The sequence below is a fragment of the Entamoeba histolytica genome, genomic scaffold (assembly GCF_000208925.1).
Source record: "Entamoeba histolytica HM-1:IMSS scf_1104750518587 genomic scaffold, whole genome shotgun sequence".
Classification (NCBI taxonomy): domain Eukaryota; phylum Evosea; order Mastigamoebida; family Endamoebidae; genus Entamoeba; species Entamoeba histolytica.
Window position 1 is genome coordinate 414,388 of NW_001914860.1, and position 16,912 is coordinate 431,299.

General features: G+C 25.0%; 12 protein-coding genes across 12 annotated transcripts; 9 read left to right on the forward strand and 3 right to left on the reverse strand.

The window, feature by feature from the left end:
* Window positions 1-343: 343 nt before the first annotated feature.
* Window positions 344-634, forward strand: EHI_153250 (uncharacterized protein; the record flags this gene model as incomplete). The annotated part of the gene is made up of 1 exon (XM_651298.1): window positions 344-634. One exon carries the CDS (start codon window positions 344-346, stop codon window positions 632-634), a length of 291 nt encoding a protein of 96 aa, XP_656390.1.
* A 40-nt stretch (window positions 635-674) lies between these two features.
* EHI_153260 (uncharacterized protein) lies at window positions 675-1,541 on the reverse strand (the record flags this gene model as incomplete). Its single annotated transcript, XM_651297.2, has 2 exons — window positions 675-899; window positions 955-1,541. 2 exons carry the CDS (start codon window positions 1,539-1,541, stop codon window positions 689-691), a joined length of 798 nt encoding a protein of 265 aa, XP_656389.1. The 3' UTR covers window positions 675-688.
* Window positions 1,542-2,542: 1,001 nt separating this feature from the next.
* On the forward strand, window positions 2,543-3,920 carry EHI_153270 (Ras GTPase-activating protein, putative; the record flags this gene model as incomplete). The annotated part of the gene is made up of 4 exons (XM_001913327.1): window positions 2,543-2,732; window positions 2,788-2,933; window positions 2,988-3,404; window positions 3,462-3,920. The coding sequence occupies 4 exons, from the start codon at window positions 2,543-2,545 to the stop codon at window positions 3,918-3,920; spliced, it is 1,212 nt and encodes a 403-aa protein (XP_001913362.1).
* A 95-nt stretch (window positions 3,921-4,015) lies between these two features.
* Window positions 4,016-4,928, forward strand: EHI_153280 (uncharacterized protein; the record flags this gene model as incomplete). The annotated part of the gene is made up of 2 exons (XM_651296.1): window positions 4,016-4,116; window positions 4,169-4,928. The coding sequence occupies 2 exons, from the start codon at window positions 4,016-4,018 to the stop codon at window positions 4,926-4,928; spliced, it is 861 nt and encodes a 286-aa protein (XP_656388.1).
* A 1,523-nt stretch (window positions 4,929-6,451) lies between these two features.
* On the forward strand, window positions 6,452-7,828 carry EHI_153290 (uncharacterized protein; the record flags this gene model as incomplete). Its single annotated transcript, XM_651295.2, has 2 exons — window positions 6,452-6,480; window positions 6,526-7,828. 2 exons carry the CDS (start codon window positions 6,452-6,454, stop codon window positions 7,826-7,828), a joined length of 1,332 nt encoding a protein of 443 aa, XP_656387.2.
* A 568-nt stretch (window positions 7,829-8,396) lies between these two features.
* On the reverse strand, window positions 8,397-9,653 carry EHI_153300 (uncharacterized protein; the record flags this gene model as incomplete). The annotated part of the gene is made up of 1 exon (XM_651293.1): window positions 8,397-9,653. The coding sequence occupies one exon, from the start codon at window positions 9,651-9,653 to the stop codon at window positions 8,397-8,399; it is 1,257 nt and encodes a 418-aa protein (XP_656385.1).
* Window positions 9,654-9,842: 189 nt separating this feature from the next.
* Window positions 9,843-11,640, reverse strand: EHI_153310 (protein kinase domain containing protein; the record flags this gene model as incomplete). The annotated part of the gene is made up of 3 exons (XM_651292.1): window positions 9,843-11,348; window positions 11,396-11,526; window positions 11,574-11,640. 3 exons carry the CDS (start codon window positions 11,638-11,640, stop codon window positions 9,843-9,845), a joined length of 1,704 nt encoding a protein of 567 aa, XP_656384.1.
* Window positions 11,641-11,768: 128 nt separating this feature from the next.
* On the forward strand, window positions 11,769-12,714 carry EHI_153320 (uncharacterized protein; the record flags this gene model as incomplete). The annotated part of the gene is made up of 1 exon (XM_651291.2): window positions 11,769-12,714. The coding sequence occupies one exon, from the start codon at window positions 11,769-11,771 to the stop codon at window positions 12,684-12,686; it is 918 nt and encodes a 305-aa protein (XP_656383.1). The 3' UTR covers window positions 12,687-12,714.
* A 160-nt stretch (window positions 12,715-12,874) lies between these two features.
* On the forward strand, window positions 12,875-13,305 carry EHI_153330 (40S ribosomal protein S12, putative). Its single transcript, XM_651290.2, has one exon. The coding sequence runs from the start codon at window positions 12,878-12,880 to the stop codon at window positions 13,286-13,288; it is 411 nt and encodes a 136-aa protein (XP_656382.1). The 5' UTR covers window positions 12,875-12,877; the 3' UTR covers window positions 13,289-13,305.
* A 109-nt stretch (window positions 13,306-13,414) lies between these two features.
* EHI_153340 (uncharacterized protein) lies at window positions 13,415-13,945 on the forward strand (the record flags this gene model as incomplete). Its single annotated transcript, XM_651289.1, has 1 exon — window positions 13,415-13,945. One exon carries the CDS (start codon window positions 13,415-13,417, stop codon window positions 13,943-13,945), a length of 531 nt encoding a protein of 176 aa, XP_656381.1.
* Window positions 13,946-14,007: 62 nt separating this feature from the next.
* EHI_153350 (prolyl oligopeptidase family protein) lies at window positions 14,008-16,050 on the forward strand (the record flags this gene model as incomplete). The annotated part of the gene is made up of 1 exon (XM_651288.2): window positions 14,008-16,050. One exon carries the CDS (start codon window positions 14,008-14,010, stop codon window positions 16,048-16,050), a length of 2,043 nt encoding a protein of 680 aa, XP_656380.2.
* A 397-nt stretch (window positions 16,051-16,447) lies between these two features.
* Window positions 16,448-16,912, forward strand: EHI_153360 (myb-like DNA-binding domain containing protein; the record flags this gene model as incomplete). The annotated part of the gene is made up of 1 exon (XM_650585.1): window positions 16,448-16,912. One exon carries the CDS (start codon window positions 16,448-16,450, stop codon window positions 16,910-16,912), a length of 465 nt encoding a protein of 154 aa, XP_655677.1.

The following is a 16,912-nucleotide window of genomic DNA, read 5'->3' on the forward strand; positions in this document are numbered from 1 at the left end:
ATTAAAACGAAATTGTGATTGTCAATTCAAGGAAGGTAATTATTAAATTTTGGTTTTATTTTCATTTAATTTTTTTTTTAAACCAAAAAAATATTGAATAAGAAAATTTAATAATACCAAACACATACTTACTTTATTTCATTGAAACAAAAAGAAAGTAATAAAATAAGATTAACAAAATTATATAACAAAAAAATAAAGAAAAAATGATTATTAGTTAAAATTATTTTTAAAAAAATATTATATTAAAGTAACATTTAAAATATGATTTTATATTAAATTGTCATATAAAACAAAAAATGAAAAAGAATATCTAAAAAGGTCTTAAAAAAAATAAATAATCATGGGAAAAAAGAGATATTATTGTGAATATTGTCAAAAACATCTTGTTTATGGAGGAACGAGAAGCAGAAAAGAGCATATTCTTGGAAAAAAACACAAAGATAAGATGGTTGAATATTTTAAACAATTTGAGGCAAATATTTTGCAACGTATGATTGATATGGTTGTTCTTGACTATCAAACAAATGGACCAAATACAACAACCCAAATACCACAATATACACCATATCTTTCAACTTGGGAAAAACAAAGTAAATTACAATACCAACAGATTGCAGAATCAATGAATTGATTTATTTGTTATAATTATTTATAAAAAAAGAACAAAGAAGTCTTGACAAAGAAATCATTTCATCATAAAGAAAATAAGAATAATTTGGAACACTCCAACACATATTGAATAAATACGTTTTTTATTTTCTTCTGTTTGAATTGATGCTAAAGAACCAAAAAATGTTTTATAAAGGAAAAAGGCATATGAAGTTCCAAAAAATAATAATGCTATATATGTTAAATAAGGAATTTGTAATGAACCAACAAATGTACACATTAATACACTATTTAAAATAAGTATTGTTTTATTCTCTACTTAAATAATTTCATTTAACAAACGGTACAAAAACATATGAAACATATGATAAATAAATTCTAAAGTCAGAAGAATAATTAAATAACATATATTCAAGGAATTTTAATATCATTACTTCAAGTGAAATAAGAATTAAACATAATGTTGTTGTCATACTTAATGTTTCTGGTGTAAATGTTCCTTTAGACCCATAATAAAATCCTATAGCAAGAACATAACTAATAAATCCCATTAAAGGAATATATAAATCTGGTGCATAAATATCTTCTTGTGGAACGTTATATAATTTAGACTGATCTTCACCAATTACATATTTTCTTTCCCAGGTACCTAAGAATGGATATGGCATGATAATCATTAATATTTTTTTCAATACAAATGAAGTATTAACATTAAAATAATATCTCCATGCATCAAATGAAAAAATTCCACCTAACTGTGACTTAAGTAATTGGTCTCCTTGATTTAAATAATTTTGTGCTACAGAAAGACCAGCACTAGCAAGTGGGTTTGTTGCAATATTATTAAAGAATTGATCTGCTTGAGACTCTTGTTGATTTTGTGTTGGAGGGATAATTGGTTGTGGATTGATTGGTTGTGGAGATGACATTTTACAAATTAATAGTTTTTCTTTTTATTATTATTTTAAAAATTTATTTTTATTTTTTTTTTTTGTTAATAAAAAAGTTATTAATTACAAAAAAGTTCTGTTTTTCTTGTATGTCAATACTACTACTTTGATAAATAGGTATTATTATCATTAACCACAATATTCGTTTGACTATTTTCTTTATTACTTATCTTTACCTCTAATTATTTTCTAATCTATTTAATACTAAAAGTTTATTTTTCATATTCATCACTCTTTAATTTCTTTTTTTATTTCTTTTTTATCTTTTGAAATTATTTTGTTCATCTTACAAAATGAAATTATCACTAATATCTTCAATTTATTAGTTAAGAAATACTACTATTCAATCAGACAAAGAAAATAATACTAATTTATTATTTACTGTCTATACTTTTTGATGATTTAATGAGATTCTTGTAACAACAAAATATATCACTGGCTATTTATCTGTTAGTTTATATTACATTATAAACAAAGTCTCTTCATTTAATATTTATGTATTATGTTTATCATAAGAAATATTTCTATTTATCACATTTAATTTCCAATAAAATATTAAATCATCAAATAATTAATATTTTAACAAGAAACTTTTTGAAATATAAACACCAATTATAATAAAATAAAACACACTCATTAAACTGCAACATTTTTAAGGAAAAACATTATTATTATCTCTAAATAAAGTAAATGGTGTAAAATAACTAAACAAATTAAAAAAAAAATAAGACATAGACAAAACAATAATAAAAATATAAGTAATTAAATCTTATTAGAAACGTAGTGATTTTTTTAATAACTGAAAGAGTATTAAAGATTTTTGAAGTATTTAAATTCTTTTATTAAAATAACATATTAATTAATTATAATATATCGTTTTATAAAACAATATATTATAATTATTTTCTGAATTACAAAAACCAAAAAAATAATAAAAAATTAGCAAAATCTATAAAGTCAAAAGATTCAACAAACGAAAAATGAGTTTATCTAAATTATCATTAACTTCATTATTTACACCACCATTTACGGTATTAGATACTATTATTGAATTTGCACTTAAAAATAAAGATACTAAAATTGCAGATTATGTTTATAAAACATTAACCATTGCCAATAGATTAGAATTATATATTCATAGATGTGTTAGTGAAGAGATACAAGGAACTCGTTTGTTTTAGATTAAAATTTAGAAAAAGAAAGTACTGTAAATTCATTAATGTAGAGAGTGAACAAACAGCATTTCGATTAAATTCTAAAACAACACGATTATTAAATATTATTTATTTAAATCAAGGTATTGGATTTCTATTTCATTGTTTATCACCTCTTTTTGATGAAATAGAAAAAAAGAAAATCAAAATAAAACCTGTTTGTTAATTACCTTATCTCAATCTACTAGTTGAATTACCATTCACTTTCTAGCTTAGAACATGTAAAACTGGTGACCAAGACTTAATAATTTGTGCACAATTAGTAAATATGACATTTCAAAGAACTATTTCAAATATTGATAATTGTCCTCCAATAGTAAGAAGAGTTTTAAGAAAAGTATATGATGAATTAAATAATAAATTCCCTCAAAGTAACACATCTTGGATATGTCTTGGTGGGTTTATTTTCTTAAGATATATTTGTCCAGCAATTATACGTCCATTAGAATGGGGGTTAGTATATGACATTCCTACAGATATGCTTGAAACATATACACAAATATCTGTTGTTTTACAAAAAGTAGCAAATGTAAAACATTCTGATGTTGATGATCCATTAGGAAGATTAACAAATGTATTAGTTGAATCAAGAAAATTAGACTATTTCAAATTTGTGACTGAATTAGCTGTTTGTTTTTATTTGAATATTAAGAATTTATGTACATATCTAATTATTAATTTATAGAATGTACCATATGAAACATTAATTGAAGAATATCCAACAACAACACAACAATTTAATTATTACCTTGGAAAATTACAAGACTATTTCCTTCAACATAAACAAGAGATTATTTCAACACTTAAACCTTCTCAAATAAATAAATTTTCAGTATTTGAACAAATGAATTTTAATGAACCTGATTCTCAAGTTACTCTCCCATCTATTGTATTAAATAATTTGACTCAATTCCCTCAATCAATTAAATCTAAATACATTTTAACTGAATTAAAAAATAAAATTGAAAAAGGACAAACAATTACTTTATGGGATATACATTATCTTCAAAAATCAATGCAATTAGAACAAGCAATTTATGAAGAATCTACAAAAGATCTTGTAAATGCACGTTATAATAGTTATTTTCCAGGAATAGTTACATCATCAGTAGAATTAATATATCGAGAAGATTATTCTCAATGAACATGAATCTGTTAGATATTTTTAAATTGAAAACTTTTTATGAAAAAAATTAAAAAAAAGGGTTTTTTAATTTAATAAAAATTTAAATAAACAATATGAGTGAAGAACAGCATGATTATGAATTAATAGAAAAAATGAAAGCATTAAGAGAAAATGTTGAAGAATTAGCAAATAAAATAAATGTATTAAATATGAAGTTTGAATGTTTATAATAAATGAAAAAAAAGGAATAAAATTTATTTGTTTAGATTACAACAAAACCCATTAAAAACACAAAAAGGTATTTCCTTTTTAGATGTAAAATATTCATTATTATTTGAATATAATATGTACTTAGCTTATTATTGTTGGATTAAATCGTCAGGGTCAAATGTTGAACGTCATAAAGCTATTGAACGATTATTTTATCTTCGTATTTTAATGGAACGTTGTAAACCAATAGAAAAGAAATTAAAATATCAAATAGATAAACTTTTAGCAGAAACTATTGCTGATGAATCATTAAATGCTAAACCAAATGTAGATGATCTTGTTGTTGAAAAGAATGAAGATGGAGTCTATAAACCTACTACTATTGCAGGTAAAGCAATGGAAGTTGAAGTAAATGATGTACCTGATGCTAAAACTTTTGCTCGTCATGAATTAGAAGAAAATGTAGATGATGACATTGATGCTCCCGAAGAAATTGGATTTGATGGTCAAGTTGTTGTTGATAAAGGACAAATGGAAAGAGAAAAAGAGATTAGAAAATATGAAGAACAAATGCATGTACGTTTAAATAAAAAACAAAAATTAACAAAAGTTCGTGATGAATTCCAAGAACTTGAAGATTTTGTTAGTAATTTAAAAGATGATTTAGTTAAAGAATATAGAGGAAATAAACTTAAAGGAGATATTGTTGATGACAATGACTCTATTAATTCTGATGAAATTGAAAGTCAAGGAAGTGATGATAATAGTGATCAAAGTGAAGTTGATGATGAAGAAATTGATAGTGATGAAATTTGATTGAATTGATTTTTATTAAAAAAATTTATTAAATCTTTTTTTTTTATTTTTTCATAAAGTATTTTTAATATAATTAAAATTTATAATTTTGATGTATTTTAAATTATTTTATTTGAGACAATTCTTAATTTGTGGTTTTAACAAGAAAATGAATTACACACTAAAACGAATAAAAACCTAAAAATTCATTTTTTGTGTAACTATGTTTCGTAGTTTTTAACAACTAATAAACCTTTTTTTAATTTATAACTAACTAATTGGAAATAATCCTATCGTTCAAAAAAAAAAAATTTCTTAATTTCACATCAATAATATTACTAATTAGTTGTGTTATGTGTAATATACTTTTGGAATATTTAAAGCTATTTTAAGATTTTTTGATAGTATTCAGTAATCGTTATTGAAACAAAAGTAAATTATATTAAAAACAAACCCAAGGTAAATACTATTTAATAATTAAACAATGAAACGATAACTTATAATAATGAGTAGATTTATTTTCTTGGAATTTAAAAAGAAACATTTTGCAAAAATTAAATTTTTTTAACTTTTCAAAACCAAATAACATGAGAAATAACTTTAAAAACTTTTTTCTTTAAAATATTTAATTTCAACATCACACCCACTTGTAGTTCACTATTTTTCAAAAAAATGAAACAAATAAATTAATATAATTAGTTATTTGAATAAAACTCATCCGATTTTCAAAATTTATAATAACTAGCAGAGTAAAGTAAAATGTAGTTTTGGTTTGACGACTCATAATTAATGCAAACTTCACGTTTAAGATAATATATTATGAAAAAGAAACAAAAATAGAAGTTCTAATCGTTATATTTCGTTTGAGGAATTTTTGTAAAAAAAAAATAGGATTTCAAATATAAACAAAAAATACCAGATTGAAATATGTAGGAATTGAAAAAGATGACATGAGTTTAATAAATAAAAAAATTAGATAATTCTGGAAAAACACTATAAAGTGAATATACCCCTTACTTTAGAAGAAGTTAAGGAAGATAATTTTTAGATGAATAAATATGAATAAAAGATTTAAAAAAATAAAGTAATATGTAAAAATAAATACATATTCGATCTTTCTAGAAGGGGTAAAAATATATTTCATTGTCTCTTTCAATGAGAGGATTTATTATAATTAAACTAAATTTTTTAAATCATTAAACTATTTAAAGAGTTTAATTGAATCTTTAAATTAAACAATTAATCTTTATGGCTGATATTTGCTTAGTTATTCTTGCTCTTTGTTTCCCATCAATTTCACTTTGCTGCAAATACGGAGAATGTAATCAAACAGTATGTATTTGTGTTATCCTTGAATGTTTCCTTTGTTTCTGGGGAGGAGTTATTTTTGCTTTAATCAAACAACTTGAAGATTAAAATTGTTTTACTCTGAACTTATTGGTTAAAGATTAATTTTAATTTACTAAAATTATATAAAACAAAATTTCATTTTATTTTTTTTATAAAAATTTCAATTTTTTATTTGAATCAACTAAAAAAGAGTAATGGGAAATAAAGCTAGCAAAAAAATCAAGTGTGTTTTTATTGTTCACTTATTTAATTAATACTCATTACTTAGAATTGTTACTATTAATGCTGCAGAATCAAAACATAAAACAATTTCTGAAATTGTTCGATTTGCACCACCTTTGAGTATTATTATTATAAAACCTGGAACTTATGAAGAAACAGAACCTATTGTCGTAGATAAAGCAATTCAAATTATTGGGATTAATGAAGGTAAAGCAAAACCAATTATTACTTCTCCTCGTGGTTGTATTGAAATTGATTGTCCTGATAAAGTTATAATTAAAGGACTTGACCTTCGAAACACTGAATCAAAAGTAGTTATTGATGCAAAACAGGGTGAAGCTTGTATTGATTCTTGTGATATTTCTACAGCTGAAGATGGTGTATCTGTTACTCATACTGCTAAAGTTATGTTAACTAATTGTCGTATTTGTGGATGTTCTAAAGCAGGTCTTCATTGTGGAGGAAAGGAAATTAGATGTATTACACGAAATGTACAAATTTATGAATGTACAACTGGAGTTGCAATATTTAATGAAGCAAATCCATTAGTATCATCATGTAACATTACACAATGTGGAATTGGATTATTTGTAAGTGAAAAAGGAAGAGGATGTATTACTGATACTTTAATTTCTGGTAACAAAAAGCCAGGAGTATTAACTCATTCTGGTGGGAATCCAGTATTAAATAATACTAAAATTGTTGATGGCTCATCAAATGGTGTATTTGTTCGTTCAAAAGGAAAAGGTGTTTTTGTAGGATGTGAAATTTCAAAAAATAATTTACCTGGCATTGCATCTTGTGAAGGAGGAGAGCCATTAGTCGTTTCATCAGCTATTTGTGAAGGAAGAAATGCTGGTGTTTTTGTTTATGATAATGGAAAAGGCATTTTTGCACAATGCCAAATTCGAGACAATACAATGCCTGGTATTGAAGTGAGAGCTTCTGGTAATCCAATTGTTGTTGGATGTGAAGTTTCACGAGGACAATCAAATGGTATTTATATTCATAATAAAGGTACAGGTTTATTTGCTCAAACTAAAGTTAATGAAAATACCTTACCAGGTGTTGCTGTAAGAACTTCTGGAGATCCTATTTTATGTGACTGTGAACTTGTTGCTGGTAAAGATAATGCATTATTTGTAAGTGATAAAGGAAAAGGTGTTGTTTTAAATACTCTCATAGAAGGATGTTCAGCACAACCAATGGTTATTCAAGATGGTGAGCCATTAATGGTTGGGTGTTCTGTAGTTGATGGAAAGAAAAATAATGTTCAAGCATGGATTAATGCTATTCCTGAACATCTTGGTTTATTAGAAGAAGATATGCCTGATTTTGATGCTGTCTAATTTTAATTTTTTCATAAATACTATTATTTTAATTAGGAAGTTAAAGAAAAAAAAAAGATAATTTAAAATACAACAAAAATGAATAGTGTAAAATTTTATTAAACTAATAAACTAATTAAAAAGGAGAACTATAAAATCAAAAAGAAAAAATATGTCAATTACTATTTATACTTCATCAACTGGAGGAAATTTAGTTAGTAAAAACTTTAATTCTATGCAAACTATGGTTAAAATTCTTACTAAACAAGAACCTAAAATTGTTTTTATTGATATTGATTTAGATTCAAAAAAATTTGCAGAAGAAAAAAGTGGAAGAAAAGGGCAATGGCCATTATTATTTAATGGAGAAAAATTTATAGGAAATTATGAAGATATTGAATATTTAAATGAAGATGGAGAATTAGCTCCATTATTAAAATAATATAATTTTTTTTTCTTTTCAAATTTAAAGAGAAAATCAAAAGAATATTAATAAAATGTAATTAATTAATACATACAAAGTTTTTATCTTCTTATTATATTTTCTTTATATAGAAAGATTAATTATAAAAAGAGAATTATTATAATTTTAAGATTTTCCAGAAAGAGTATATCTAGGTTTTTGAATTATAATTTTTTGATTTGATAAAACAGTTTCAGATGTTCTTCCTTTAACTTGTTTATGTTCTTCTCTTACTTCACCTTGTTCACATAATTGTTCAAATAATTTCATTTTTTCTTTTACAGAAGTAAAACTTTGATTAAGTTGTTCTGTTTTAGAGTCTGAGTGATTAATTTCACTTTTAATTTGTTTTCTTAATTTAATAATTTCATATTCTAAAACTTTTTTTTCATTTTGAGTTTTTTTTAATAATTTTTTAATTTCATTCATATCATTATTTTCTTCTTTATATTCTAAAATTTTTTTATTTGTTTCTTCTTCTTTTGTTATTAAAGCAAATTTTGTTTCTTCAAGTTCTTTTTTAATTTTATCTATATTATCAATTTTTTCTTTCATTTTAATAACCTCTTGTTCTTTTTCATCAACTTCTTTTTCTGATTTTCTCAGCATCATATCTAATTCTTCATTTTCTTTATCATATTTTTCAATTTCTATTTTAAGTAAATTTATTGTTTGTTTTAATGATTTAATTTCTGTTTTATATGTTTCTTCTCCTTTTATTTCATTTAATTCAATTTTTAATTTTTTTATTTCTTTATCTTTTTCCATAATAATATTTTCTTGTGATTTATCTTTTGAATGTGTTGTTCTTTTAATTTCTTTTATAGTTATAGTTAAATCATCAATTTGTTGTTGAAGTTCTTTTGTTTTATTTGCTGAATTTTCAATGATATATTGTAATTCTTCAATTCGTTTATTATTTAATTGAATAGTATTTTGTAATTCTTTGACTGTATTTTTTAATACTTCTTTTTCTTCATCATATTCTAATTGTTCTTCTTCTTTAATTTTAAAGACTTTTTTTAATGTGACAATTTGAGTTTGTGTTAATCCAATTTTTGTTGAATTTTGAAGTAAAAATTGACCTGAATTTTCATTTGACTCTTTTAAAACTTTCATTAACATTTCAAATTCATTAAAAAATAATCTTCCTGCCCACCAAGTAATTTTATCAATTAATGAATCATTTAATACTTGAAAGAGTGCTTTTGTTTTTGTTAAATAATCATCTGACAATCCATATTTATCTTTTATCATTTCAATTATTTCTGGTTCTGCATTTTTTTTATAACAATAAAATTCTCCTGCATATTTTGATGTTATACCAATAGAACGAAGAATAATACTTGTTAAAATGTTATTATTTTCTGATTCTTTTTTCATTATAATAATTATTAGTTCATAGGTGGTGTTCTTTTAATTTTTGATGAATCAAGTCCCAAAAAAAGGGATATAAAATAAAAAGGAAATGAAGAGAAAAAAGGGGGTTGGAAGTAAAAATTTTTTAATTATTAGCTTTTTATTTATTAAAACTATTTTTTTTTTTGATATAATATTTTTGGAAGATAAAAATTATTGAATTATGATACTAAAGAATGGATGTTGTAGATATTGTTTCCATGTTAATCTTGAGTCTTGAGTTACAAATAACTTTCTTAACAAATCTATTAATACTACAAATTGTGGTTGACTGCCACAAACAAATTCATTTGCATGTTCAATAATTTCATTGAGTTTTAATTGATAAAAAGAATAATAATTTTCAATAGGAATATTAGAAGTTTTTTGAATATTTAATACAGTTCCAGTAATCATTTCATATAATATGACACCAATACTAAACAAATCACATTTTTCATTATAAATTGTTCCATGTGAGATTTCTGGTTGGTTAGTATAACTTGAACCAACAAATATTGTATCAAAATTATTATCTCCAATCAACCTACTAGAACCAAAATCACATAATTTTAATGTTAGTCCATTAGGTTTTGATGGGTCTTGAAAAACAAGAATATTTTGTGTTTTAATATCTCTATGAATTATTTGTCGTGTAAATATTAAATATTTCATTGCATTATTAATATCAAACATAAATTGTTGAATATATTGTAATGAAATTCCATTGGGATTCATTGAAATAAAATTAAATAAAGAACCATATGCTGAACATTCCATAATTATATAATAAAATGTATTTGAATCTATTGCATCTTGTGAAAAAAAATTAAATTTTACTGATATAGGAGACTTAAAAAATTTATATAATCTAACTACATTTTCATGACTACAAATATTCATTGTACGAACTTCTTTTATTGCACTTTCATAATCACTCATTTCTTTTATTGCAAAAAAATTCCCTTTATATGACGCTGAAAATACACATCCAAATGATCCTTTACCAAGAATTTTACATGATTCACGATCAAAAATATCAAAAATATTACTAATATATTCCGGTTCAATATGTTTATATTTCCAACATTCATTAAAATATGGATCTTTCATCATGGCTTCTTTAATTTTTGAAAAAGAAATTAATCTTCTTTTAAAAAGCTTTTCAAGAAACTTTATTGGTGGTTGAATTAAACAACCATTTAATTGTGAAGTTAATGTATTTGTATTAACAATAAATTGTGAGTCTTGTATCACTGGATTTTGTTGAAAGAGAAGTTTATTTAATAAAACACCAAAAGAATTTATCTCAACTTTAGTAGTAATGTCCCAACTTGAAATGTTCTTTATTAAAAACTCATTTGGAACAAATGGTTTAATTCCATCTAATTCTTTTACTGCATTAATGAAATGAGGTAATAAAAATCCTAATGACGATACTTTCATTTGAGGAATAGGTGATGATGGATCACTTTGAATTGCAAATGACATTGAACTGAATAAAAAAGGTTGCTCACTTTTAAGTGATTGACATAATAATTGTTTCAATAAAATAATTATTTCTATTAATGTTTGTATGTCACTAGAAAAATATTGAATTGCTTCAATTGAAATTGTAGAATTAAAATAGTCATTAACAAGTCGATCTATTTCACAAACAATTGAAATAATTTCATCTCCCTTTATCAATAAGTTTTTTATTAAAAATAATAAACAAAAAACCAAACGTTCTCATCAAAACCAATTCCCCATTCTTGTATTTTCTCAAAAAAAGGATTATCAACAGTTGATAATATTTGCAATAATAATTTAGTTATTTCATAATCTGAATCAGTATTAAATATCTTCTTTGGAAGGACTAAACAATAAATATTATGTTATTAAATTAATAAAAATAAAACAAACAGTATTGGGTAAATCTATCTTCAGTAGAAATTATTAAATTTCTACCAACAGAAGAAATACTCTTCATATTTCTTATAACAAATAAAGAATTATATTAAGTTCTTTTGATAAATAAAAACTTTTGTTTTTATCAAAAAAAAAAAATAAAAAATAAAAAAAAATGAAAATTTAATTCATTTCATTTTTTACGTTCAAATGACAACTAAAACACGCCATATTCTTATATTGTGTGATCTTCAATGTAATTCTCCAGTTATTGAAAAAGTTGGTTGTAATGAAAATAAGTATATTTATCCTCCTATTAAAGTTGGAAATCCTACATATAAAAATGAATATAAAACAATTCATTATTATACCCCTGAACATTTACTTCAATTAAAACATAATTTTCATAGTGTTTCTTCTGTTACAGATGTATTTGATAAACTTATTTTAAAACGATCAAATTCATCAACGCCAATGAAAATAGTTACTGCTATTTCTGAAAATATTGACTCAACTTCATTCATTCGTTCTTCATTAAATAAGTTATGTCAATCAAATATGTCTCAAATTCTTAAAGAATTAAAAACACAAGTAAGAACAGTTAATGATGCCAAAATTGTTCTTGATATTCTTTTTAAAAAAGCAGTTAATGAAAAAAAATTTACTGGTCTTTATGTAGATTTTTATAAACAACTTCAAACAATATTATTATCAACACGTGAGGAAGTTGGAAAGGAAATGCCTAAAATTTTACTTGATAACGCTCAACATTTATTTATTAATATTCCAGAAAAAACTGAAGAAGATCAAAAAACTGAAGAAGACTTAGATATTATGAAATTTGAATTTTTAGGAAATTGTCGTTTAATTTCTGAATTATATAAATCTGGTTTAGTTAAATCAGCACTACCTGTATTATGTATGAACCAACTAGTTAATGGTGGATTAATTGCATTAGAAGCTCTTGCCCAATTAATGAGTGAAATTGGAAGTATTAATCAAAAAGAAATTAAACCAATTAAAGACAAAATTGTACAAAGGGTAAAAGAGGAGTCTTTACCAAAACGTTATTGTATTATTCTAGAAAATGGATTAAAAGCACTTGGATTTAATGAAAAATTAATGTAAGAAAACTCATAATTTATTTTCTAATAAATTTATGTTTTATTATAAATATAATAAATTCATATCATTTTTATAATTCTTTCTATAAAGTTAGAATTTATATTATTAAATATAATTTCTCTATTATTTTGAAAAGAAATACAATAAAAAGGGTTTTAAGAGAATTAATTATTAGTAAACACCAAGGAATTCAGATGTCTGGAGGAGATGTTGAAACTTTTGAAAATGCACAAGCCGTTGTTGAAGAGCTTTCACAAGAATTAAAAGATATTAAAGCTATTTTATATCAAGCCCGTGCACAAAATGCTTTAACTAAAGGTATTAGACAATGTCTTAAAGTTATAGAAGCTAAAAAGGCACTCTATTGTTTTATTGCTGAAGATTGTGATAATGATAAGTATACAGGCTTATTAAAAGCAATCTGCAAAGAACAAGGAGTTAAGATCGTTATGGTCCCTCAAAAAATCCAACTTGGTGAATGGACTAATCAATGCAAAATAAGAGATGGAGCTGCTGTTAGAATTGCTAAATGTTCTTGTGCCATAGTTGGATGCAACATTAAGTTTACTGATGAAGTAAAGAGATTGAACAAAAGAACTAACTAAACAAGTAGTTTTTAAATACCATATTTTTATTATTTGTTTTTAAGTTTTATTTAAAGTACATTAATTTATTATTGAAGTATGTAATGATAAAACTTTTAATTTATTTGTATCTCTCATTTATTATTAATGGCAAAAGAAATTAAATTTTGTGATTTTGGTTTATTTCCTTGTAGGTGTCAAACAACTGCATGTCTTGAGTCAAACTGTTCTTGTTTTCAAGGAGGAAATTTTTGTAGTCCATTATGTACATGTAATTGTTGTAAAAACAGAAAAGAAAATGAACAAGAGGTATTGGCTAAAGCCAGAAAGTTGCTAGGTTTAGAAGAACCTCATTCAATTAAAAATGAGAACTTACCAATAGAAAAGGTCAAAAAGTCATTACCAATTAACAACGAAGTAACAAGAAAAAAAATTGTCACAACTCAACCAGAAGTTAATAAAAAAGAAAAACAAATGTTAATTAAAAAGATTAAACAAAACTTGAAGAATCAACCACTAAACGATTTATTTAATATATTAATTAAAGACTTGACAAAAATAGAGATAAATAGAACAGATTTAATGAGTGATGAAGAATATAATGAATTACTTAGAAAAGAACAAGATACTGAAATTATAAATCGTTCATTAAAATATATTAAAGATTTATTTGATTGAATTCTATTAATATCTCATGTTTTTCCTTTATATCTAAAAATTATCATTTGTCTGTTAAAGAAATGACTAATATCTCAAAATCAAATCTTATAATTAAAAATAGAAAATTCACAGCTGAGGCTTTATGGTCAATGGGACGAATTAATGGATATGACCTTTTTGATAACAAATTGTTATATACAGTTTCCTATTATGACATACCTAAAAATGGAAGTTCAAGTCATATCATTATTAAAACATTAAATTCAAAAGAGTACACAGACCTTACTTCAAAAATGAGAGACAGTAATGACCAACTAACTAAAAATTGTGCACAGTCTCAAACTAATGCGATTTTTGATAAAAATGGAAGAGGAATCTTATTTAATTCAAATGGAAAGTTGTTCGAATATTATTTTGATTCAGAACAAGTAGAACAACTCTCAACAGGTTCTTTAGATATTAGTGAATTTAAAATATCTCCAGACTATTCTAAATGTTTATTTATTTCATCTGTTGAACATAGCTACAAAAATGAAGACTATAATGATTTACCTTTGACTAGTGGAATGATATTTGAAGACTTAAATTATCGTCATTGGGATGAGTTTAATACATCTCTACCTCATCCATTTGTTTCAAAATTAAATAATATGAAATTTGAAGATCATCCATTTGACATTCTTGAAAATGAACCATATGAATCACCATTAAAGCCATTTGGTGGAATAGAACAATTATGTTGGTCAAAAGACTCGAAGAAAATAGCATATACATGTAAGAAGAAAGTAGGAAAAGAATATGCGACATCAACAGACTCAGACATTTATGTCTATGATACTGAAACAAAGACAACCATTAATCTTTGTAAAGACTTTGAACCAAAGAATTATGGGTTTGACTCAAATCCAATGTACTCACCTAGTGGAAAAAAAATTGCATGGGTTAGCATGGAACGTGATGGATATGAAAGTGATCGTAGTAGATTAATTATATTTGACCTAGGCACTAAGAAAAAAAGTTTTGTGTCAGAATGGTTTGAAAGTAACGTTGAAAGTTTTGATTGGATTAACGATTGTCAAATGGTATTTACTGGTGTATGGCATGGCTTAACACATATATATCTTATTGAAATTAATAACGATAATGAATTAGTTAATCATGAGCAAATTACAACAGGGCAATATGACTATAAGTCTGTTAAATGGTTTGGAAATATGTTAATTGTTAAAAGACAATCAATGATAGAGGCTGATGAGTTATATGAACTTGATTTAAAAACTAAAGAAATCAAACAAATTAGCTTCGAAAATGATTTTATCTATACCCAAATAGATAAAGCCTCTGTGCAACCAAAGTGGATGAAAACAGTTGACAATAAAGACATGTTAGTTTGGGTTATTTATCCACCTCATTTTGATTCAACAAAAAAATATCCAACGTTGCTGTATTGTCAAGGTGGTCCTCAAAGTGCTGTTAGTCAATTTTGGTCTTACAGATGGAATTTCTTATTAATGGCATCAGAAGGGTACATTATTATTGCACCGAATAGAAGAGGATTACCAGGTTTTGGAATGGAATGGTTAGAAGAAATTTCATTAGATTATGGAGGTCTTTGTATGAAGGATTTGTTAACTTCTGTTGACATAATGAAAGAAGAGTCATACGTTGATTCTGACAGACTTGGATGTGTTGGAGCAAGTTTTGGAGGATATTCGGTTTATTGGCTTGCTGGGCATCATCAAAAACGATTCAAAGTATTTATTGCACATGATGGAATATTTAATACAGAGGAACAATATATAGAAACAGAAGAAATGTGGTTTTCACAATGGGATATGGGAAGTGCTGTGTGGGAAGGAAAAGAGAAAAGTAAGAAAACATATGAAAATTCACCACACCGATTTGTTGAAGAATGGGACACACCTATTTTATGTATTCATAGTGAAAAAGATTATCGAGTAGTGGTGAGCCAAGGGATTGCAGCATTTAATGCTGCAAGGATGAAAGGAGTGGCAGCGGAGTTATTATATTTTCCCGACGAAAACCACTGGGTTGTTAAAGCACAAAATGGGATGTTATGGCAAAGAACATTTTTTAGATGGTTGAGACGATGGTTAGAATGAGGAAAAGAAAAAGTTAGAGAAGGAGAAGAAATTAAAAATATTAGAGAAGAAAAGTCAAATCATAGAACTAATTTAAGATGGAGGTTAAAGAGAATTTTTTCAAGGGTTTAAGTAATTTTAGGAATATGATTTGAGAAGAGGAGTATCAAGAAAAGATAGGAGTTTTAGGAAGGAAGAAAGAGAGAAAAAGGTAAGAGAAAGGAAAAAAAAAAGAAATTAGAATCATAAAGAGGCAAAAGAAAATAGAATTAGAATAAAGGATTTTGTTGAAAGATATCTCAAATCAAAGAAAAGAAAAACTGAGGATTGGGTGTTATGTCGATTAATTCTAATCAATGGGAATAGTAAAAAAGGAGGCACTATTTAATGTGGGGGTTAGATAGAACTCAAGAACAAAATGTGTTACGAAATGGATAGTAGTTCTCAAACACTAGGGACTACAATAAAAAAACAAAGAAGACCAGCACAAATGTGGACAGCAGAAGAGGATGATCAACTTCTTCAGGGTGTTAAAATGTATGGAATTAATCATTGGAAAGATGTTAGTTCCATGGTTTTAGGAAGAACTCGGAAACAATGTAGAGAACGGTATTTTAATCATCTTGATACTGGGATTAAAAAAAAAGCATTTTGGTCAATTGAAGAAGACCGTATTATTGTTAAGCTCCAAAAAGAAATTGGCAATAGATGGACTGAAATTTCAAAATACCTTCCAGGAAGAGCACCAAATTCAGTCAAAAACAGATATTTTTCAGCATTATTTAAAAACCAAACAACAATGAATGGAAATGATAAACATAAAGTGGAAGAACCAAAAAGTGTATTTAAGCCTGTAGATCGACATTTGTATGATGTGATGTAA